At 38.6% G+C, this 25,850-nt stretch overlaps 1 protein-coding gene across 1 annotated transcript in view; it reads right to left on the bottom strand.

Moving 5' to 3' along the window:
- Positions 1-3,358: 3,358 nt before the first annotated feature.
- ppp1r16b (protein phosphatase 1, regulatory subunit 16B) overlaps positions 3,359-25,850 on the bottom strand; it is a 124,063-nt gene continuing 101,571 nt past the window's right edge. The window contains exons 6-11 of the mRNA XM_059329733.1: positions 15,918-16,042; positions 7,405-7,530; positions 7,234-7,309; positions 6,716-6,845; positions 6,220-6,364; positions 3,359-5,400 (exon numbers count right to left, since the gene is read on the bottom strand). Coding sequence (XP_059185716.1) covers positions 4,927-5,400; positions 6,220-6,364; positions 6,716-6,845; positions 7,234-7,309; positions 7,405-7,530; positions 15,918-16,042 — 1,076 coding nt within the window. The 3' untranslated portion in view covers positions 3,359-4,926. The remainder of the gene's footprint in view (positions 5,401-6,219; positions 6,365-6,715; positions 6,846-7,233; positions 7,310-7,404; positions 7,531-15,917; positions 16,043-25,850) is intronic.

Below are 25,850 nucleotides of genomic sequence, written 5' to 3'. Positions count from 1 at the left end.
ATGTTGTCCAAAAAGTTAAAAAATAAAAAAAAACCTCATAGTATAGTATGTCATCCAAATTTAACAAAAAAAGTCATAGTATAGTATGTCATCCAAATTTAACAAAAAAATAATAGTAATAGTATAGTGTGACGTCCAATTTTCATGTAAAAAGCTATAGTATAGTATGTTGTCTAAATTTCATTAAAAAATGAATAGTATAGTATGATGGCCAAATTTCAGAAATTCGTAACAAGTTTGATGTCCAAATTTCACTAAAAAAGTCAGTTTAGTATATCATCCAAAAAATAAAATAAAATGTCATAATATATAGTATGTTGATCAAAATGATGTAAAAAGTCATAGAATAAGTCTTTTACATCTGAGCTTCAGCTCATTTCATACAAAAGTCACAGTATAAAATGCTGTCCAAATTTCACAAAGTAATAGTGTACTACGTCATCCAAAATTCAGAAAAAAATATCATTGTATAGTATGCTGCTATAAATGTGATAAAAATATCATATTATGCCGATAGTATAGTATTTGGACAATGTAAATAAAGAACCACCCTCTTTCTGTGAGTCCACCACGGCACCACATTTAATATTTAAACTAAAAACAGAATGCAATGATTTCCAATTAAAAATAAAATAAAAAATCAACATTCAATAGAATGACATGCAAAGACAAAATATTTGTTTAAACTGATAAACTTGTATTTTGTAAATGTACATTAAATTTGATGCAATATGTTTAATAATGTTTTCCAGAGTCCAAACTTCTTTGGAACCAGGTTGTATTATAATAGTGAGAGATCCATTGTACCTGACAACAATTAAAGAGCTTCATGAATTCAGGAGACCAAATAAAATTCTCAAAATATACAATTTATTCAAAATGTTAATGCAACCATCAATATATTCCAGTAATTACAAAATCAGTAGTTTTTCGTCTTTATAATCTTACTGTATAGACAACAAGGCTCACACAAGCTTTGATCTATATATACCATGAGAACACAGGGTACTTTTTAACAGCCGACCGTCCCTTTCTGGCTAATACTGACCAGGTCATAGTTCAAAATTACAATTAAATGTGATTTGGATTTCATTAATTAGGAAGCAGAACTGACATTTAAAGTGAATTGATTGCAGCAGCTAGGGTTAACGTGAACTGGAGTTACTCCAGTGAATTTCAGATGACTCATAACAAGATGATGTCACTGCCTCGTACAGGTCTTAAAAGGAAAAAGGAGAAAACCAAAAATAGGGGATTTAGCAATCTCTTTGACTTATTCGTACTTCCTCAAAATGAGCTGAAAACGCTGCTTCCTATGAGAACAGAACTTTAAAATAAACTGACGGCTGCAGAAAAATGCACAGAAAAAAAAATCGACCGCAGACTGTGGTCACCAGATAGATTTTAGACTGCTGAACTACTAAGGGGGTCTACATAGACTCACAGTTTCCCACTCAACAACCAAATGTCTGCTAACACTGTTAACAATGTGGGTAATTGTATTTTCCTATATGCTCCTCGACAGTAACAGCACAGACATGTAAATGCAGTTCATGGGAACAGATTAGGAGATACTAATACAAACATATTTACAAATGCATCTGTACAAATATTTGACACTGTACAGTTGATGTGGTGGTAGTGGCATTGTGGGTAATCACATGTTAAAAGGGTTGGACATCAGAAACAAAGAAATCTCTAACGGCAAAGAAAGTCTTCCCCTCCAAAGTTTTTTTAATATCCTCATGGTTTGTTTTTTAAACCACGGAAGACTCTTTGGCACTCACAAGGAGATTAGAGGAGCTGTAAGCAGCAGTTCAACTGCAGTTTATCTTGGGGAATTTGCTTTCTTGCTGAGAGTTGAATGAGGAGATTGATAATGCTCTCATATCTGTTAAATATGAAGCTGGAGCCACTTTCCGGTTAGTTTAACCGAGCACAAAAAGTGGGAATAGGGGAAAAAGCTATCCTGGCTTAAAAAACACCTGCCTACCAGTACCTTTAAAGCTCACTTTTTACAGCAGAAATTGTATGTCAACACAGGAAAAGCACAAATGTAATTAATTATATTAATGAGGCCATATTTAGGTTCAAGGTTTGCTATTCTACATGCTGGCTTACTGGAGAGGCTTCCTGGTACACTAACACTGTTAATGTTAATAGTTCTACCTGTGCTTTTCCTGCTATGATAAGTCAAATCAATATGTGCTGTGTGTGAGTCTGAGTGTGTGTGCGTGCATGACTAAATGCATTTGTGTGCATGTTTGTGTATGTATACTTACAGATGTGTATGTGGGGGAGGTCATTTTTAATGTCTGTTTTTATTCTTATTTTTTGTAAAGCTCTTTGTGTTGCATTTTTATGTATGAAAAGCGCGATATAAATAAAGTTTGATTTGATTTGAAAATATTTTCCATTAAAGAAGGTCTATGAAAGGGATAGTTAGTATTTATTGAAGTGGGGTTGTATGAGGTGGTCATCCATAGTCAGTGTATTAACTACAGTAGATGGTGGTTTGATGAAGCTGGCAGGTGTACTGACATGGAGCTAAGCAAAGTAATGCTGTGGACTGGTTTCATATGCTTTCTTTCATTTTTACCACTTCACCTTTCTCTCAGACAGTCCTTTCTGACAGGCATCTGAGCCACCAGACCTATTGGAAAAAAACAGTTATTCTACTTTGCAGAACATTTGAGTTGCTGCTCTTCCACTGCCTCTGATTGGTTTGTTTGTTTGTTTGTGTGGCTTTGGTGAAACTGGACTAATTATAAAATAGCAAAGTCATGCAATAACGCAAACAAGCTAACCAATAGAGGCAGTGCAAGACCAGCAACTCCTGTTCTGCAAGGTACAATTACTGGTTTTGTCAAAGGAGTGTGGTGTCTTAGCCCTTTCTGATGAAGAACTGAAGCTATTGTCTATTCTCTCCTGTCTGATGGCAAGATAACACAGAACACGGAAAATCCAAATATAGCATACACCTAAAGAGATTTTTTTTTTCTTGGCGTCAAAAATGTTTTGCTGCTTCCCGATCCACAGCAGTGCATTGCTTAGTTTGCCAGTAGGATCTGCTTATCCTAACTGAGGGTGACTGAGGTATACTATGACTGACCACCATCTACTGTAGTTAATATACTGACTATGGATAAGTACCTCATCCAACCCCACTTCAAAACATTTAAATTATCCCTTTAAAACCATACATCTTGTTTATTTAAACTGCACAAATAACAAACAAATAGAGTTTTAAGACAGGTTATGTGCCGTACTAAGCAAAGTATCAGGTCCAAAGAGAGTCCGTGTTGAAAGTCTCATCTAAACTCTGGCAAGAAAGCAGATTTCCCAAATGTCAAACTATTCCTTTAATTAAGCAGAGAAGCTACTTCTAGTACTTATATTTTATGTTAAATCCATGATGCATACAAGCACACCTGACATAATTTTGTGTGCTCGCTAAATACCAAATCCATGAGTGGATTAATGTTGAGGCAAGAAGACAACTCCATAAAACTCATACTAAAAAAACTCATACTATACTTACAATAATTCATTACATAACAGTTACAATTTGTTAATGAAACAAATACAGTGACTGGGAGAGAAGACAAAGCCACACAATGGCCACCAGAAAAAAATAATCAAACCAAAACATAAACAAATAACACTGTTATTTGTAGTGACACAAACCCATCCCAATAGGATGGCTTGTTGGTGCGGGACAGCATGTACATAAAGCAGACAGAAACCCTTAATTCACTCGATCCGTTGAACGTTTGATTTTTCATGTCAGAAGGTGCTTTGCTGAAAAACTCCCCAGCTCATCTCATATTGCAATCACTCTCTCCACACACCAACCAAATAATAAATACACTCAACTTTAGCAACCATAATATACTTCTTTTTTTTACACATTACATTAATTTTATAAATAAGGAAATGTACAGTAATTTTCAACCATGTTTGCTTAAATTATCTAAACGAGAGAGCACAGTGGGTTATGCATAAAACAGAGCATGACCTGTCAGTTCAGGTGTGACATGAGAGGACGGTGAGGTGAAGTATAGTTGACAGAATAATAGTGACAGTTTCAAACCCTAGTGCAGAACTATACTCTTTCCTGTAGAAGTACGCTTCCTGAATATTATAACACTGTTATATGGCATTCCTTCCCTTTTCTTATGCAGGCAGCATTTTAGCCCGACAGGATACCTCAAAAGAGACGTCACCGATCTCTTTTTGCTACGTTTCACTGTTTCTGATATGTTGTAGTAAAACATGATGTAATGCGACACATCCGAACCATTCTGTGGTGGCCTTCCTGCACAGTTAAACAGGAACATGACAGAAAAGCAGAACAATGTGAGTTTAGTCCTGCAGAAAATGTTGTTTAATCAGACAAAAACCATCTGTATGTTAGGTAGAAAACTGTATTCCATCTTCATCTCTGAAAGAAGAACATGCACCTTGTACCTTGGGGTCTTTTCCACATTTCTGACTCAAACTTCTTGACCCTTTCTCGATGAATAGTTTACCCGGTCACACTTTGATTCTTAAAGGTGCAAAGGGCCAGGACTTTTCTATCTACTTGTCTTGTAGAGAGACTCAATTAATGAGAAGGAATTTTAATCCAAGTGACACCTGGAGGGAAAAAAGGGGCACTGCTCGGTTCCTTTGCTGTCCTCTGATACGGGTGAAACATGCCTGCATTTGGGGAAAAGGTGTCTCCTGGTGTAGCAGGAGTCACATGGCGGGGAGGTACAAGTTTCTAAACCTTCTTCAGGCCTGCCGTCTCCTTTGGGAGAAGCTTAAAGGAGGGGAGGAAAAGGATGTTAAAAGACAGGAACACTCCTTTCCTTCCTTCCTTCCTCTCCTCCTACAGCGCCTTCTTCACCTCTCTGTGCAAACACTTCCTGTTGAGCCAGGGTGCTATGAGATGCAGCAGCAAGTTCGCACCTTCGGCTGCTCTTCCTCCATTGGTTGTTTCAGTTTGAGAAGAGGCGGGTCGCCGCTGGCTGGCGTGTAGAAAACCGCGTTGCCGTTGGAGGAGACCAGCGGCATGCGGGGGTCCTCGGAGTTGTTTTTGGCATCAGTGAAGGAGTCTGTGGAGCCGTTACCTAGATGACCGTTGAACAAAGGGTGATTCAACAACTTGGCGGCCGCCCTCTGTTTCTTGAGCTCAGAAAGCGTCTGGGCGCGCTCTCTCGGCCAGGCGTCCTCCTGAGCCGGCTGGGTGGAGACGACTGCGGCTTTGTCGCATGACGGCGCGCTGCCGTTGGAGGGCGACTGCGGCGGCATGGACGTCGTCGTGGCGATGAGGCCGTTCTGTTTGCCGCTGCCGTCTTTGAGGATGGTGGGTAGCTTGGGCTTGTCTGGCAGCTCCACAGCTACGACTGGCTTGACCTGCGGGACATCAATAAAGATTACTTTAATCCCTCTGTAAGGCTTCTCTTTACATGATTAAATACATGCAGCCCCGACTCTGCGAGGGAGATCAGATGTCTTTGATCTGGTGCTAAAGCTCAAATAAAATGAGATGTAAAGCCAATTCATTAGGTGCTGTAAAGTGAAAGTCTGCCTTTAGAAATTGTTGTTGCTCAACCAGGGGTTCCTTTGTGACAAAAGGCTGAATGGTGGTTTTTCTGCTTCAGTGTACTTCTCTTTCAGATTATCATTTCTAAGTTTCTCTTTAAGTCCCTGTGAAACCGAATATGCAGTTACAAAAGGTCAGCCTTGAAGTTTATGGAGCATCATAGTGCTTACAGTTAAGATTATAATTAGAGGAAGACAGATGTATCTCTTAGTCGAGAAAAAGAAACTGTAGCACTCAAATACTGTGTTGCATTCTTATCTAAAGAGTCTTTGGCTGTTGGTGGAGGATTGTATTGCATTTTTTTCCATTGTGGGTTACTTCCTGTGTGACTGTTTGATCATCAAGAGAGTTTTGAAAGAAACCTTCATAACTCAAACACACCTACACTCAAATCTGACATTTAGACTCCTGATGTGTGGGAGAGATCATTAGATTACTGCTCTGCCGGATGTGCTAAAAATATATATATGTAATTTGAGGTCGTATGTCACTGCCAAGTTGAGAGCCAGAAGTTAAAACGTACACCACCGAACAACACAACTGAGCGAAATAACTGAAAATTGGCATTTGAGAGTTCCTCTTCTAACTGTACAATGTGTTGTAGAAAGAGGAATAATGTGAAGACTCACATGAACCACCTGGTTCTCCTGGTCAGACTCCTTCTCCTTCTCATCCTCCTCCTCTCTCCCTCCCCTCCACACGATGGCCTCCGTCTCATACTCTTTACGGCACAAGTTGTGTCTGTCTGACAGGCTGGCTCGCCGCACCACTTTCCTGTAGACACGGGTCACAGGGGGTTCCAGTGAGATTGTGCAAGTAGGAATGTAACAAATACCATTCATACAATACTGATTTCTGGATTATACTGTGTGGAATTGCTTATACAGCTTAATTTTTTTTATATTTGAAGATTAAAGGAGGCTTAGGAGTTTAGAACATGCACATAAAGCATTTACTAAAAAAAAACACAGAAGGCAGAATTCAGTAAAAAATCTGTATAAGTACAGTGCACAGATTGTTTTTTTCTTATCCGCTGATCATTCCCGTCTGGGAAGAAAAGTAAATAAACAATGTTTAATATAATTTGGAGTAGCAGCAGTGTCGCCAGCAGATGTCAGCACTTACCCACGGCTGCCTGCACTGGACGTTCGCCTGCACAGTGACGTCTTGTGTTTGAGCTGTGACTTCATGATAATGTCGTGTTTGTGTTTCAGGTCCAGCAGGATGGCTCTGAACTCCTCATCCTCACACAGATCTGAAAGTAAGAGAGATGAAGGACAGGAAGTGTCAAATTAAAATGTGTTTCTTTTGCTTTGCTAGTCACTTATAAATACAAATAAATAAAAGCAGGCTTATACTGGATGTGTTTAAGTTTATTATTAGTAGTGATGCTACTAAATCTCTCATCGACATACTTAAGTTATAAAACTTTACAATTTTACAATTTACCAACCATCAAGAGAGCCAAAAAGGCTCCAGAAAAAAGGTTTAGATTTGTCTTAACAAGATTTAAATCTGCATTGAAACTGATGATGATGTGCATCGACTGAACAATCTGTAAATGAGACCCTGCAGAGATAAGACATTTGTTTTCATAACCCCCCGCCAGGTGTATTGATAAGAGCCTTGAGGTGTAAATATACCGATGGGGGTCTCATCTAGAAAGGTCTTGGCATTGAGACTGGCTCCATGAGACACCAACAGCTCTGCCACATGCATCTGAAACAACAGTAGCATAAAATTAGCATGAATGATTTCAAAGAACCTTTGTGTGTGCTTATCTGTTTTCCTCCTTCCTGTTGTGTTTACCTTACCTGACCCCAGCACGCCGCAGCGTGTAGAGGCTGCCATCCATCTGAGTCTCTCAGGTCCATGCGAGCTCCCCCCTCCAGCAGCAGCTCTGCAGCCTGAGAGTAGCCGCTTGCTGCTGCGATGTGGAGCTGCAAGGGCAGAGGAGGAACAATGATTAGATCCTTCCATTGCACAGGATTTGCTATAGATATACTCTGTGCATAAAATCCAGCGTGGGTTTTAACCCTAAAGCCACAATTTAGATTTTAAAGAATCTTTAATTACCAACTCAAAAATGCTGATCAAACGGGGAATCACATTTCACCTGAAAAAATCCAAGCTATCCAAGTTTGGGGATGTGGGTTATTTTCAGATTAGATTTAAAAAGGCTCTGCCATCATTTGAAGCTGATGTGCTGCTGAGTCCAGCTGGAACAGCTCTTCTGTTTGTAAACTGAATGGCATTAACAGCCAGAGATAAAAACTGATCCTGCTGGCCTGACACGACCCAGGCCGAAAACTCACTTGTATGTGAAAACAATTATACCAGCAGCTGAGAAGAGAGACTCACTGCACACCTTTTTATTATATCATATCTGTTATATCAGGAAGGATATTAACTCTAGTCAGTGAACGCCTGAATTGAGCGAGCATTCACAGGACTGAAATAATTCAGATTTTTGTCCACATGAGTGCTCTTATTCCAATAAACCAAAATAGAGCATATATTGTGTTTTATTGCCCTAACCAAGCATTTATATGTAGAATCAGACATTCAGCATATGGCCAGATTGAAATGACCCGATGTTTCATAATCATATTTTCCACTTCTGTGATTATTGGACTTTGAGGTTGGAAGTCGGGGCTACCCCTACAAGACTTGTGTATAAATATCGCTCTATCTTGACACATGCAATGATCATGTCATGCAACTGATGGAACAGGGAACTGGCACTTTTTTCAGTGGTTATACAGACAGAAATAGTTCAAAACCCGTAGTTCTATACTTTAAATGCTAGTCAAGAAAAATACCAAATATGTTGGGGTGGATAATTCAGTAAATAGTGACATGACCATTACAGGTAATTATTACAGGTGACATCTTATTCAGTAGTTAAAAACCAAAAGACATTCAATTTACTTTCATAGAAAACACAGAAACCCAATAAATATTCACACTCGAGAGGCTGAAAACTGTGAATCTTTGGAATTTATAGAGCTGTCTGGTAGCAGCTAACAGAAAAATTGATTATTAAAAACTGCTGCCAATTAATTTTAGAGCAATCAAGTTGTTAACCAACCCAATGTTTCAGCTCTACATCGTGTGTTTGACTAGGAGCTGTAGAGGCTGATACAAAATCTGTGCATAGGTGATGCTGACGAAGGTGATTTTAACCTTAAAGTTACTTTAAGGGAAAACAAAAGGGTACAAGCTCAACTTTAAAGTGTTTCTTGAATGCAAGGATACCTTCTAGGTGTTTAGATATTTCTAGGTTAGGGGTTAATCAAAACATTCACAATGAGAATGAAAAAATGATTTTTTGTTAAGGTTTTCGATGGACATTTTTTATTCCTAGGCTGCAAATCACTGAATCTGCCTGATAAACGTCAATGCCAACCTCCCTCTGATCCTTATTAGGCACAAAGCCTGATGATTTCTCTTGCAGGGTAATTTGGTTGCTATAGCAATAACCTTAAACCCCAGTCAAACTAAGACTAGTGAGAAGTAATGCATCGAGTGTTACTGAAGAGAGAGAGAGAGAGAGAGAAGAACACAACATAAGATGTGTTATTGATCTTTGTGCAGAGATTGTAACAATACTGTAACAGGCAAAGGTGCCAACACACATGCACTGGGCTTCTTCTAAAGAATATAATCTTGAGACTGACTGAAATACATCAAATGCTGCTGCAGTAGTAGGAGCACTAATGGCCATTAGCAACCAAGGCTTAGAGGAAAAACAAATGAATTCATGGAAATAAAAGTGAGCAGAAAAGGAGCACACTGCTAACGAAAAACTAGTTAAAGACAGCAGCACTTTGAATGTGTTGAAGTATCTTGAAAAGCAGCTTTTACTCTGTGACGTTTCAAAATGTTTATAACCTTCAGTGAATGTATCTACAGCAATTGTTGAATTCAGGGACACCAGTAAGGTCAAGGACTGTCTGATCTTTGAGACTCTGATGTGTTTATGTTTATCTAAAAGGGTATTTCCATTAGAGCCCAAAACCCAGAATGAGGCGGGTCTCACTCGCCGAAACGCACCTCAATCAATCAAACTTTATTTATATATAGCACTTTTCATGCATATAAATGCAACACAAGTGCTTTACAAAAAATAAGAATTAAAAGTTAAATTAAAAATGACAAAACCCACCCCCCCCTTCCCCACATACACATCTGTATGTACACATACACAAACATGCACACACACACACACACGCACATAGACACACAAACACACACTCACACACAGCACACCTAATTTGAATACGAGCCGTCCCTAGAGGTCTTTTGACAGGGCTTTTTTTGTCCCTGTGGAAGAGCAGGGCAGTTTTTCTCCCCTGAAAAAAGCCTGGTTGCTGATTGGATAGAACACTAAGCAGGACGTAGTTCTCGACACCACAGTAACACGCGCCATTTGTAAAAGCCGGCGAAGCAGTGTTGCAAACTTAGCGACTTTGTTCTTACTCTTCTTAATGAGCCTTGGCGGCTCATTAAGAAGAGTAAGAGCGAGTCGAAGCAGCACAGTCCTCCTGCAGCAGTCTCTCCCAGCTGCAGTCACAGAGCCAGAGGGGATGTTAACCCCTTTGCGTCCAGTCTGGAAATTGCTAATAAGCTAACAGTTAGCTCTGTAGCAGTACAGTGTGTATGTGCTGCTGCTGCAGGAGGTGTTGACTTAGCGATCTGAAGGCGGCCACAGTTGCGTCTCGCATATGTGATCATGGTCGAAACTGTTGCTAAGCGATTTAGTGTTGATCGAAAACCATACGTCACCTCCGGAGTCTCTAATTCCCTCTGGGGGACTTTTTGTAATGGAGACATGCAGAGTGGGCGGACATTTGAGAGGGCGTGGCCTGAGACTTTCCTGGTGGCCACTCTTCCCCCTAATGGAAACACAGCTTCAGAGGACATTTTTAAAGCATCTGTCTGGTTTCATTGCACTTCAAGAAGAGACTGTTTGAAGGTCTGTATCCAGGTTTTCAAACAATATCACATCCCTCCCCTCTGTGAGACAGCAGGCTGTGGCTGTTCGGATCAGGTGTAAATACTTTATGTACACTTGAGATATTTCAGTATGGACAAACGCAAAAAATCCACCACGAAAACTTTCATTATGTCTGTAAAATGTCCTTGTGTTTGCAATGATTTCCTCCGAGCATTTTAGTTTCCTCATGCAATATCACTGACAACCTGTCTGACGTGATCCCTGCCTCTTGCCCAAAGCATGCTGGGATAAACTCTGTCTGTCTTATCGAGTTTTTGGCTGACAGCCTGAAGACGTGCCGGTTAGATGAACTGGAAATTTTAAACTGCCAGAAGGTGTGATTGTGTTCTGTTCTGTCTATGTGTGTTAGTCCTGCGAGGGACTGAAGACCTGTTCTAGATGCACCATCCTGTCCAATATTAATGCAGGCTTAGGAAGTTATTGTTCATCAAATAGTCACAGAAACTGCTGACTCATTTGTATTTTCTATCATTTTTCAATTTCTTTAAAAAAAAAAGAAGTTTTTAAAGCACTTTAAAATGCCTTTGCGTATATAAAACTAAACTTTTTTCTTCTGTGAAAACCTTGAAGAATTGTTTTTTTTTTAAATATAGATTAAATCAATGCACAAACTGCAATGACAGTCTTAGGTGTAATGACTCATCTGAGTCATTAAAGGCTTCCTTTTAATTTCAACTTTTTTTCAACAGTATTTGGTTGTTGCAATTGGTTTATTTTTGGCAAGATTTTAAAAGAGACATGAAATCTTCATGTCTCTAATCCAAAGGGATTTGGATTAGTGCTGTCAAATTAATACATATATTTTTGTGATATTTTGATGTAAAATTACCACAGTTAACTCAAAATTTAAGTTTTCCAGGCAGTAGCAGGCTGAGGTGTTAAGATACTGTGAGGATACTCACAGATACTATCAGGACCTCAAAAACACAAAACAAAACAAGCTGTGAGAGGCCAGGTTTTTCTCGCCAAACTTTAAGATATTAGAATGAAAATGAGTTCTATGGGCCTATGGCCATTACACCATTATCATCCATTACTACAAGTGTAACACATAAAAGCTATTTAAACTTATTAGATATCGATATTTTGTTACTTTTCTGACAGAATCGTTCGTCACACGTGATCAGTACAGGGACCTTTGGAGCGTTGAAAACCTAACATTAATGCCTGTCTTTTACGGCTTCTGTTCATGCTAAATGGTGTCATTTTGGTGATTTTTTTTTCAAGAAAGCATGCTTTTCCAAACTTGCCAGCAGGTTCAGCGGGTTAAAACTGAGATAACTTCATAAATTGTTGAACAAATTGTTCCTCTTCTCAGAGACAGATGAATCCATGTGCCACAACAACAGATGAAAATCATTGTTCCTGTGCATCAAAACAAGGACAGACTATGTATTCCAGTGGAAAACAAAAGATTAACCTTACATAACTTCCTGCCAGTTCCAGGTCTCTTCCTCTCTTCTTTGTGAGATTTTAATAAGGCATGCTCTAGTTTGCTTCATCATGCTCGAATGAAGATTAACAGGACCCATAAAGCAAGGGGACAAGCAGCTCAATCGCACAATCTGTGGTTAGACTTTAAAGCTTAACAGGGTTATTTTGGGCTACTACCATGTAATGTCCCCTGGCTATTTTCATCCAGTGATCGGTCACATTGTTTCCCAGCAGCGTAGATAAATCTCTGATACATAATAAAGACTTCATTAAGGCATGTGATATGATACGCAGACCACCTTGTGCCCTTCTTGACTTCTCATGTTGTCTCATGTTCTCAGTTCACTGAACTTCTTATCAAAAACAAATTTAGTGACCACTTTAGTATTAGTACACCATCATCCATTCATCTTTCAGTCCAGTGGTACAGAGGCTTGAATCATGCAGATAAATTAAACAGCTGTGTCTTAACTGATAGCGGCTGCAATGCAGTCCATGAAAAAACCACACAGATGTGTCTTAGGACTGTTTTATCTCACTGTGTGCTAAATTGGCATATGATGATGTTCACAGTGGAATAATGGAAGAAGATACTGAGTTGTCTAAACTAATTAAATCATATGGGCACACTGCAGGAGGCATATCCACCATTAAGAATAAAATGATATCTCTCATCTTATCAATTATTTCACCAGACATGAGTGCATTACAGAGTCTGTAAAAATAAGTGGGGACATTTGGAACAGTCTTCCGTCCACAATAAAGGAATGTCCCACATACTCTTCTTTTAAAGGAAAACTAAAACAATGTCTCAAATCACATCAAAAGTGTGACCACTAACTGAACTTGAGACTACATGAACATTACTTTTTATTGCATTGTTATATCATGTCTGGGTCTGGTATGTATTGTGTTATGTGTGTGTGTTGTCTCCTATTCGTATTTTACCTATTTACTTGCTGTCTTTTATATTTTTTTTATCTCTTTTTATTTTTTGGGACTACGGATGCAAACTAGCAGCTTTGCAATAATCCGGCATGTTTACGGAGATGTTTTCGATGTTCAAAAATAAAGCATTAAATAAAAAGTGCTCATAATTATAGACGTCTTCACATTCTATGATTGTTTAATTCAGGGGTACATCCTAGACAGGTCGCCAGAGAACCATCCACGCTCTCATTCACTCCTACGGGCAATTTAGAGTCTCCAGTTAAACCTAAGCTGCATGTCTTTGGAGTGTGGGAGGGAGCCGGAGGGGCCGGAGAGAACGATGACACGGGGAGAACATGCAAACTCCACACAAGGAGAAGAGCCCCAAGCTGGATTTGAATCTGTGACCCTCTTGCTGTGAGGCGAAAAGTGCTAACCACTGCACCACCATGAAGCCTGATTTTCAATCAAATAACCTATTTTTGTTGCCATATTTGTTCATTCAGGAGTGATTCTGTATAAAGTAGATTTTGTTTCACTGAATTCCTCATTAATGCATCATTTTGTTTTGCAAGTGCAAATGTTTTTATTAGGTGGGGGCGCACAATTAATACAAATTGTATTGATTTGTAAAATGCACTAGTGCAATAATCCAATTGCAGGACGCACGGACACTGTCAAAGGTGTCATATCATTCTGAACTAACAAATTCTATTCTAGAGATTTAAAAAAGATAAAAACAGAACATGATCATTTTAATATTTTTTTAAGGAAAATTAGACTAATGATGTAAAAATGATAATTCCCTTCAATATTGTGAATCATAGCTTAATTGCAATATCAGTTCAAATAATCACAATTAGATATTTTTTCAAATTGTGCAGCCCTGTTATTAAGCTCATAGGGGATCGTTTTTCTTTTTTTTTTAAAGAGGTCTCAATTTTAAGAATTTCCGCACCTGATCTTGCACCACTTTATGTATTTATATTGAGAAATGTTGCTCTTATGATCCTCAGTCACTTCTCATTATGCATTTCCTTCATGCATGCATATTTATTATTAAAAGGTTTATCCTAATCTACCGTTACTTGGCTTTTAAATTATGACTGCAGGTGTATTCAGTGCTCACGAACAGATCACTTTTATACCCGCCGCAGAGCATTTTGAAATCATACAGCTGATTTGCCTTTAAGATTATAATGACTCTCTAAAATGCTTGATTAGCTTTAAAGGTTTTATAGCCTCATGAGCCACTGTTGCAGAGCGCATAATCATTAAAAGGTGAATCTGTAATAAAAGATGTGAAGATTTCCCACACCCTTTCCCTTTTTCCTCTCAGAGCGGAGCTGTGATGTTTGATAATCTGATAAGAGTTGTGCGTTTCTGCAGAAAACAGCTTGAACTCCTGACAGAATCTCAGGCTTGGAGGCAGCTGCGAAGGAGTTACTTTGCCTTATTTATAGCTCTGTAGTGTTTACACTAATATTTCTTTTTACAGCTGCAAGGTAATGATCAATGAGGCCTACAAAATTATACGTCCTAAACATCTCTAGCATCATGTCCTTTCTTATTGCCATATCATTCATATTCAAATATTGGCCAGCTTCTGTTGAAACACAAATGAGCTCATAAACTGCATTAATCTACAGATGAACCTGGTGTCTATAAACTCGGTAAATAGCAGATGTCATCACAATACAATATCATATTAATTCTTTGGACAACAATTACATATTTGCTGATATCACAAAGTCTGCCATGATACAATTTTGATTCAATTTATCACCAATTTTTTACAGTTATATCAACTCACAAAAAGGAACTCAAACATGATTTGACAAGTTTACTCCAGAGCTCTTTTAAGACATAAATTTTAAGAGAAATACATTTAAACCAATAAGTGTAAAGCAGGATTTTCAAAATAAAGGAGTATCTTATAGATGATGATAAGTATTGATTTTTTCACTCTGTATCCATCAACAAATTTATGTGCACTTCTTGAAGATTTGCAGGAGAAAAGCTCGATGGAAACACCAAAATTAGATAAAACTTTTGAAAATACACAAAAGTTTTTACGCTCGCTTGAGGTGGTTTTGTCTTTATGGAAAAAAAGTTAATGGGAGATGGAAACGCTGACGTATCGAACATTTAACCCACATGACTGATCAGCTGTTTACGCTCTGCCGGTCAATACGCACTCTCTACTTCTACTGTTTACTGACAGATTAGATTAGACAGATCTTTTGACGAAAGTATGTAAATACAGCTTTGTTTATTTGCTCTAAACCAGTTCATGGAATGGAAACACGTCTATTGATCTTTGATACAGGTTGATGTATCTTCACACCACCTGAGACTTCCAAAACACCTGCAATAACCTCATATTGCCACTGGTGCCGCCACTCTGAATGAATCAAGACCTTCAGATTGTAACTTTGATGTTTTGTCAGATTTTTTGACATTCTTTACTAGGGTTGTGAACGATAAACCGATGCGCCCGGATATTCGGTGGAACAAGTGAGAGATACTGCTGCATATATATGCATGTAGCGATACAAATTAGCCATGAATTACTAGGTTAATCGGTTGTAGAGTCATGGATCGAGAAGACAAATAAAATATAAAACTTGTGACTGACACACTTTAAAATATCTACAACAAATATTAACCGTAGAATCAAAAATCAAATTGTATCCTTCTTACACTGTATCGATTCGTATCAAATCCAAGTATATCGTTTATTAATCGAATCGTAACCTGTATATCTAGATGCCAGTCGAATTGTTTATCACAAAGAGATGTGCAACCCTGTTCTTTACACTCTGGTCCTGAGAAAGGAGACATTTTGCTTCTGCTATATTTTTTATAGTTAATGTGATGATAAAGTTGAATTAACTCTAAGTCAGCTTGTTTTAAATTGACATTGGGAGAGAAAAGTGTTACCAGCGTAGCTCCCTGAGTGTCCTGTTGGTTGACCTCCTCTCCCTGTCTCAGCAGTTCCTGAACGTCTCCCAGCATCCTCCTTTCTGTTGACGCTCGTGTCTCGTTGATCATCTCCTGGGTGATGCCTGTCAATCAAACACAGAAGCAGAGCCGCAGTGTTAATCACAAGGGTGACGAGGGTTTTTTCCCCCCTGACAGCCATTATATACAGCTGCAGCATACTGACAAAGCCAGTTCATCAGTGATCTGAAGCTCACGGAGGGACTGAAAGGCAGCTCGGGTAAAGCTGAGCAGAAACTAACTTCAAAAAGTCAGTGTTATAGAGAAAAATTCATTTTCTGGATTGACAGCAACATCTTTTTCTAAATTACACTTGAGGTTTTCTACAAGCAATGGTTCATGGGGTCCACAATAAAAGCTTCTCAGCAAGTGTTTTATTAGGGTTTTAAGGGAAGTTTTAATGGAAAGCAGAAGAGACTGATTTTTACAGAAGAAGAATTTTTACAGTATAACAGCTACGATGAGCCATGTATACCATTCTACTGTAAATAAAATAAAAAACTGTTAAAAATGTTAATGGTTAAAGGTTATAAATTCATTCTATGAAAAAAATCCAGTTCAGTAATTCAATATCAGCATGAAACTTCCCCAATTTGTTATTTTACATTAACACAATATTTTATTGCATTACAAGTTTTCTAAAATGTTTATGTTTTCAGATATGCAAATGAGGCATGCACTAATTAAATATGTACTCCTTTGCATATATTTCCAGGACATGAAACTGAATATTGGATGAAGCAAATTTCAAAGATATTATTTTTATTGTGTTGATATATTAGATTAAAAGATTTTTACAAAAGGAAACTGGGATATCACCTTTTACCATTTCATAAATCAGAAAATACTGCCAAAAGACATAAAAAAAAAAATCTATTTTCGTCATGTTTTTAGGAACAAAATGTTCTATAAATCATGGTATGAATGATATATAGACAAACCCCTCTGTAAAAACCTTCAGACTATAGTTAGGAATCAAACGAGTTGGTTTGGTAGGTGGAGCTGAAGTTCAGATTTATGGCTCAGAGCAAGAGGAAAAACTTGTTTTGAGAAAACGTCCTTAAAAGACTTCCTACATTCTTAATTGAAGACAAAATATTGAATGTAATTCATAGCAACAAAAAAATAGAACATCTAAACACATAATATTGTACAGTTTTTCTAATGAGGTTTAGACTACGTTCTCGGTACTAATCGCTACAATAGAACACTAACTTTTAGTGAATTTAGGAGAAATCTACAAAATATAGTAAAATATACACAGATATGTTAATGTTAGAGGTTCTAACTATTCTGAAAGAAGACATATTATGGGAGAAAAATAGCCCAAAGTGTCAAAATTGACCAGAGCACTCCTTAAATATTTGATAGAAACTAAAAGACATTTTTCTTGAAGCAGCAAACTGTCGTTCACTTTCATGCTGGCTTTTCTACCTTCCACTGGCAGACAGTTTTGTTGGGTTTGGCCCCGGTGAAGTTCAGGTGATTCTGTCTGTCACAGCCGCTCTAAATTCCTCCTTTAATCCATGGCCTTACTGCCAGGTAGGACTCAATACTGTGACCGCCACACTTGACTTCCTCCCATACAGCTCAGCAGTAATGTACCGTACTGTCCAGCAAATTTGAAGAAATGTCGGGTTAACAATAATGAAAGCGGCCTGTCCGTCAGAACCGTGACTCTTATATTCTCACAGTCTGTGACTGAACAAGTGAATTACTGAAACTACAATATGAAGGAGTTATTTTGATGTATTTGTCACTTGAAAAAGTCCTTCAAAGCTGGAAATAAAAGTTGGATTATTCAAAGTTAAAGATCTTTTTTAGTGAAGCATGGAGGACGATCCCCTGAAACTTTTATCTGAGATAAACAGTCGAACTAGACAGACATCATGTGACTGTGCATAATGTTACGGTCAGTATTTCAGCCCTACGACCGTTCCTGTGACACAGAGTTATAAATTGAACCTGGGCGAGTGAAGGCAAATCTATATCCACTCAGCCTCCAGCCCGTCATTTTAAACTCCTGTTTCAGTGTCTGACTCTTGTTTCGGCCACGGTCCACACTGACATGTGATGGTCAGCGATTCTGAATAATGGCGAGGAGGTGAACTGGTTTTCTCTCTGAATTCATAATCAGAATCTCAGCCTGAAGGTGTTTAAAGGCGCAGGAATCACTACGACAGTCCCCGTTGCCAGCTTAAATGGAATACATCCCTGCAGCTACTATTTTCTTCTGTTTACTGTTGTTTGTGCAGCAAGCATCCGTCTCTCTGGTTTCTGTCACATTTTGATTTAGTTACAGTGATGCCCTACAGCTTAATAATGCCCCAAAGGATTTAAGAAAAGGTACAACACAGCAAACATTCCTCACTGTCATACTATTACAAATGTAGGTAACAGAAAAACAGTCAATATATCATCACATGAATAAATAAAGGAAACAAGAGCTGTTCCTCAGACTAAAACTTTTAAATGATTTGCTCACAGATGGCTGCAAATGTGGCTAAAAGCATCACTGGATACATGACAGTTAATGTCAGAACTCCCCTTTGTATCTCTTTTGACAAACCCCCATTGCAGTAGTGATGCCAGATTTGCGGGAAAAAAACCCATCTTTTTGAATAACTCTTAAAGCATAAATGACTTTACTCGTTGGTTTGGATTGAGTCCAAACCAACAGTGAGCCATGAAAACGCTGTTACATTCAACATGTTGAATATAAAATTGGCCTATACATTTGACCTGTCTTAGTGACTCAATTGTACAAGATTTATGTGCTGCGCAGCCTTGACTTTGAGTATTATGTGAAACTGCTGTCTTGAAAGACAAGCTTGGCATTTCATGAAGACACAAGGAGGAGGGTGGGGTGTGTCAACCAAACGATTCGTTATTGAATCATTTCACTAGCGACAGGAGAACAATACAGACCAGGTTACTTAAAAGAAACGTGCTCTTCATTACTTGACCAGTTACTTAAGATGTTTGATTACAATCAAAAAGTCCAAATATCACTCTTGTCATACACATTAGAACTTTTGGGAGTTTAAGTCTTAATGAGGCATGTTATGCGATAACAAAGCATCGCTCGCCATTGACTTTGATTGAAAAAAGGAGACAATTTCATCTGCTAGCTAAAGAACAGAAACATACAACAAGTGGAACAAGTTAAAGAACCCAGTTTGCCTAGAACCCAGAACTAAGTTTTTAAAATCAAATGAACCCAAAAAACTGAACTTTTAAGAGGACAAAAGTGGATATAAGTGGACACAGAGAGCTAAAAAGAAATAAAAATCAAATGATATGTTTTAATGTAATAGTTTTTGCTAGAAACAGACATTTTGTCAGTGCTTCAGCCCATGGTTGTCTCAAAGTTAACGAGTTTCAGGCTCATTCTGTTTTCCTCATTGTAGTTGCTGATGTCTCACGTCTGGTTTTTCAGTTCGGCACTTTATAATGACTTAGTTCTGGTTCTTTACCCTGTTTGGAATATATTCTAACACACAGCAGCTTTTGACAATTTTTCTGTTTTTTGCTAGATGAAATTTACATGGAGGCTCCATCATTCAATGCAAAGTCAATGGAGACGACGGGGCTTATCCACCCATATTTGGTTATAAGATTGTAGCTCCATAAAAGGGATAAAATGTCAAAGTCCAAATCGAGTCAGGAATGCAATTTAGGATTATTTTTCTGACTGATCGATATGTTGATCATTGAATCTATACCTTCTTTGACTTCTTTGATCTTCCTTGTCCAACAGTCCAATGATATTCAATAATATATAACAGAAAAAGTGGCACTTTTTAAATATTTTTGCAGAAAAATGACTTTAGTTAGTCTTTAGTTTAGTCTTATTAACAGACAATGTTTATTGTCTTGAAGAGGTTCATATACTTTTTTACACTGTTTCTCTATACAAGGCCAATATAGCAAAATAGTTTCTTGTACCTGACAAATTTCGGCTACCTTGCCTCTGTAGCCTTCATCAGAGGTGTTTATTAATAATAAATATTCAGAAGCCTATGGGTGATAACATCAACGCTACAGTCGTGTTAATAACAGTCTATGCTGTAGTTCTTCAGGTATGAATCTGATTGGAGATACAAACTGATATGAGCTGTGTGGTTTGACTGCTCTGCATCCATCTGACTGGTTCAGCTCCTGGTAGACGCCTCTCACTTATCACTGCAGCTCATCACAGATGAACTGGGCTCAACAGGGAGGATCAAGGAAGAGTCAGATCAGTCGATGCTGCATAGCAAGTATACTGTGTGTGTCTATGTGTGTGTGTGTGTGTGTGTGTGTGTGTGTGTGTGTGGAGAGTGCCGGTGTGCCCATCCCTGCAGCGTCTCTGAAGAGAGAAGTCTAATCCAGCAGTACAGTGCTGAGAACATTACGGGGGCAATTAGCAGCGCCGTGCTCCCTTTGATCAGCTTAATAATCATTCTTCTCACCTAATGTACCGCTATCTGCATTCTGCGGCTCCAGAGATCCCATTGTAAACCTCATTTTCGGCGGTCTTTGTTTTCTCTTTCCAAACCCCCAGCCCCTCTCTCTCTCTCTCTCTCTCTCTCTCTCTCTCTCTCTCTCTCTTTAATATTGTCTCACATCCAGGATGCAACCCACGCAATGTAGTCATGTGTCCTGTTTGAACTGTTAAAATCAAAACAATTAACCCTGCACATGTTTACGACGCCGCACTTATCACAACAGAGCTGTTTTAACCTTTAAGTATCTGGGGAAATATGACTGAGGACTCATGATGCTCTTCTGCAGCACTCTGCCTCCACAGCTTTCTCCTGTTTACTAGCGAGCAGCTCCACCCAGGCGTCTGGGATTTAGTATTATGATTAAGGGCACCTTGACCGAGGAAAATTCCAGTAATTTTAAACCTTCTCTTGTTTGCTACTTCTTCTCGAACATGCACACAAAATCAACAGCAAGCCACAGCCGCACTGATGTAAACAAACAACATGAATAAGCCATAAATTTGCTTAGCCCCCAAAAGTAGATCCCTATAAAGAGCCAGAGGGAAACCAAAACTTTCAAGTCCTGTGAAGCCAATATAAAAGTGCCTTTAACCTGCATTCTTTTAATTTCCAGCAGGGGGCGACTCCACTGTTTGCAAAATAAGTCAGAAGATGATCCTATACTTCTCACTTGATTTATTACCTAAGTTAACATTTTCTCATGACTTTATGCTCTCAGTTGCTAGTTCCAAGTCTTCTTCGATACAGCATAATGTTCATTGTCGTAAATAATGGCTCCATTTAGAATAAAATAGACAGTAAAACAGGGTACGCTTCAGTACAGGACTACCTTTCCAGAGACCTTTCTATCTTCCATCTAACAATGCGTATCCATGACATTTTGTACATTTAAACAGCTGTGAATTTGTTTTTAGCTTCTGTCAATGTTTTGTCTATTAACTTTGACCTTTTCAGTTCATGGCAGTTCTTTGTAACATTTAGATCACCTAAAGCATTCGTTTGTAAGAAAAGACACTCTAAGGAGATGGCTGTTAATTGTAACTTTAACTTAATTTCTATGTTTTATATACCCTTATTGATTTTGATTTTATGATGTCTATCGGAAGCGCTTTGTGCCTCTGGCTTGAAAAGTGTTATATAAATAAATAAATGATCATGTTCATATTTTTATGAGCAAACTTAGGACTTTTTAATTTGGCTTTTACTTGAACCATTTTTAAATATTTTTCTGCTCATACTACATCTTAGTGTTACAACATCTTCTCTTATTTATTTGCTATTATTTATTAGTCTATTGTTATATATATATTTAATCATGCTTTACTTTGAAATTATTTATTTATTATTTTCATCTTTTTTATCTAGCTTTTTACTTTTTATTGTTATTATTTACTTTTGTTTTTTATTTAATTTTATCTTACCTTACTTTATTTTACGCTGAAATGGCGCTTCCTCAGTTTGTGCTTTGTTTATAATGGGATGGGTTGGATGGAGGGTCCTTTGGCACTTTGTTTTACATTTCTCTTGTATGAAAAATGCTATACAAATAAAGTCTGATTGATTGATTGATTTCATTTTTCAAAGAGGTACATTTTGTTTTAGGCCTGTTTTTCACAAGCCAAATGGTGCCACCTGCCACTATCGGGAATTCATTCATACACCGATGAACGCAGCATCGGGAGCCATTTGGGGTTCAGTATCTTGCTCGAGGATACTTCGACATGTAGGTTGCCATGGTGAGGGATCAAACCACCACCTTCCCACCAATGTGCGACCATTCTACCAGCTGAGCCACAGCCGCCTCTACTTTATGTTGTTCAGAAAAAAGAAAACCTAATTTAAAAAATAACCCAAATTACTTTGTGTCATATTGTTACCTCCACCAAGGAGGTTCTGTTTTTTTTATTCAGTTTGTTTGTGTCTTGTTTGTCAGCAGGATTTAGGAAAACTAATGGCCCAATTTTCATGTAATTTGGCGGAAGGATGAAGCATGGGCCAATGAAGAATCCATTAAAATTTGGAGTGGCTTCAAATCACTCTTGTTGCGAGATAGAGCATCTCCTTAGCGGAGGTCTTTGCTCTCTGAGTGCCCTTCTAGTTTATTTAATATTTTTGGTTTTAGAGGGATTTAACAAACAGCATTACCCATAAGCCTCAGACCTTTGTGGGTTAAATGTCACTGCTCAACTTAAGAGGTGGGTCTATGGGCAGCTGTTAGCTCAGACATGTCTGTATTTACAGGGAAACATGCTGTAAATGTTTTCAATAGCAGAGATTTTAGTAAATAACATTAGCAGAGAGCTTTAGCTAAATTTAATGGACGTTTAGCGTTTGCAGAATCTATACAACATGACGCATAGTAAGTAATTGAACACAGTTATGCAAATGAGATCTAATATATAAATATATCCGAGTTTTGTTTTAAAAAGGAGGAAATAATTTTGCTTATGTGAAGATTGACACCACTCTCATGTCTGTCAATATGAGGCTAAAGCCAGCAGCTAAGCAAATTAAAAAGGACAATACGCCATTTTACAGTAGGTTATGGGTCAGAATATTTTATAACTGGGGCAGTAACTTCCTGGAGTCTCCACTGGTTGCCTGACACCTGTTCCCTGCCAAGAAATAGACCACATAGCCCCTACAGCGAAATGCAAATTGTAGTTTTTCCACTGTGGCGTTTGAGAGTGGCAACAGTGGTCTCATATAACTCCACCGGAAAGCCAAGAGACATATTTACTACAAAAGAAGTTGAACTATTCCTTTTTACTAACCAGATCTCAGCAGCCAGCTTGTGCATTCACTCTACAGCTTAACCCTGCACTCAAAGCCCCGGCAGCCACAGATTCTGCTGCTTTTTGTCTCCAACTGTGTGCTCACTCGTCTGCCTGTAGATGTAACTGTTTACTAGAAAACAAAAACAAAACATTGACAAGAGCTTATGTTAAGAAGGCTGAGTGTGATTTAACTTCAGTGTAAATAACGCCGTCTGTCACCCCGACTCTCTCTTGGTGTCGGTCTTTCTTCGTATCGCACAAACAGAAATGCAAACACTTCTAAAACACAGCGTGAGTTTCCCCCTTTCTCTGCACACTGATGTGCATGTCGGTGCTGATCTCCTTGAACTCTCCGTCTCAGTCACGTCACTCAGACAAACTGTGCAGACTGTGTTTGTTTACCGTGATGCAGTATGAATATACAGTATCCCAATCTGCATCCCGTCGGGAGTGAGACAACTGTGAATATCTCAGGGCTCCCCGAAGTGTCAATCCGGAAACTGTGCGGGACACTAAGTGCTTTCTGAGGTCACAGACCCGCTGCTATCTTCCTCAACAATCTGTTCCTGCTGCTGACATACTTTCAACACTGCCAATAGCTACAAACACTCTCCCATCCTGCTGTTAAGGTTAAGGAAGCTTTATACTTTTTGTTACAAGTATGGAAAGTATTTGGGGGTTTATGATAACAGAATTGTGCCATATTGAACATTAGCTAAACCTCTCCTGTGAACATTGACAGTCCAATCATAGCGTAGCAATTTTCACTTGGTATAGTAGCTTTAAATGTCTCCTCAGGCCAAAAATGTGCTTATGGGGCAATAGTATGAGCAATACTCATACACTTTGGAGTTTGGACAACATTAGAGGTATAAGGACTGAATTTAACAGCGTGTTTATCTGCTCTGACACAAGCTGAAGTTGTAGCAAGCCAAGCTAATTAACTTCAGTAATAACCGAGTGCCAAAGAGCACATCATTAACCAACAGTATTAGTTTGAAAAGTAACAGTTTAAGTTTAATAAGAAGTCCAGTTCATGACTAGAAAATCCACCACTAGAAGCTGATCCTGGGTGCAAACATAAGAAGACAAAAAATTTGGTTAAAGACATAATCTCTTAACTCCAACTCCATTCTCGCGTCTAAAGGTGACAATCCGACTGTTAACAATGACTGGTGCACGGAACAGGAAGTCATGATCTTGAAATCAGTTATCTGGATACCAGAACTAAGGGTAAACAATTTGGAAAAAAAATCTAATTACATTTATTTTGACTGATTTTGCAATTGGGATATAATTCACAGGATATAAAAGCGCCAGGGACCATTCACAAAGTCTCTTAAATGCAGAATCTCAGATCTAGTGTGGGTCCTTATTTTAGTCTTAGATGTGAAATAAAGCTGCAGCTGCTCACTTTCTCTTCTCGAGCCGCGAGTGATAAAACAAGACAGGACTAGCCGGGGCTAGCTGATTAGCGCTGTCACTTGTGTACACACTGTTAATAATGTTTGTTCATTTTAGAATGTTTGAAGTTAAAAATCTTACAAATTGCACTTTTCAATATGACTTTAAGTACTACAGTACATGTGGTAAATCCACGTTCCTTATCATAAACAGTATTATGTGCTGAGCGGGAACACAGCGTGGCTGTTGTGTGGTTGCTGTTATTCTGGACCTGTCATATAACAATATGACTCTCAGCTTCACATGAACATATCAATCAAATCAAAGTTACTTTATTTATCCCCGAGGGGAAATTCAGTTAGTCTGGTAACTCTGGAAGAATGAGACAGCCTGATGGCTGTAGGAGAGAAGGATCTTTTGTATCTCTCCGTCCTGCAACAGAGAGAGAGGAGCCGTCCACTGCTGTTTCTTTGGTCCATAAAGATTTCGTGTAGTGGATGATTCAGGTATTTCAAGATGGCCTCAAACATCTTGACAGTGCCTGTCTCCACCACCTCCTCCAGTGGCTCCAACCACAGAACCAGCTCTTTGGACCAGTCTGTCCAACCACCTTCATCTCTGTGTGTGATGCTGCCTCCCCAGCAGACTGCAGCATAAAACAACACACTACCACCACAGACTGATAAAACATCTGCAGCATCTTACTACAGATGTCCAGAGATCTGAGCTTCCTTAAGAAAAAGAGGCATCTCGGCCCCTTTTTGTAGAGAGTGTCTGTGTTTAGGGACCGGTCCAACATATTATCCAGGTAAACACTAGATACGTATAACTTGGCACCACCTCGATGTCCACCCCACATATGGTACAACAACTCTAAAGGTTAAAAGGTCCATAATGGTAAAGTAGTCGGTTCAAGTTAAATCTAACCACTAAAGAAAGTAGTCATGTGAAGATTGATATCACTCTCATGTCTGTAAGTTCAATATGAAGCTAAAGCTAGCAGCTAGTTAGCTTAGCAAGTTAAAAAAAGACAATAAGCCATTTTATGTGGGTTTTGTGCCTAAATATTTTATAAGTGAGGCAGTAACTTCCTGGAGTCTCCACTGGTTGCAGGACACCTGTTCCCTGCCAAGAAATAGTCCACATAACCCCTGCAGCAAACAGCAATAGGAGTTTTTATTCTCTAGTGTGTGAGTGGCATC

The sequence above is a fragment of the Centropristis striata genome, chromosome 3 (genome assembly GCF_030273125.1).
Source record: "Centropristis striata isolate RG_2023a ecotype Rhode Island chromosome 3, C.striata_1.0, whole genome shotgun sequence".
Lineage (NCBI taxonomy): Eukaryota > Metazoa > Chordata > Actinopteri > Perciformes > Serranidae > Centropristis > Centropristis striata.
Note: the sequence above shows the minus strand (reverse complement) of the source record. Positions and strands in the feature narration are given on the sequence as shown.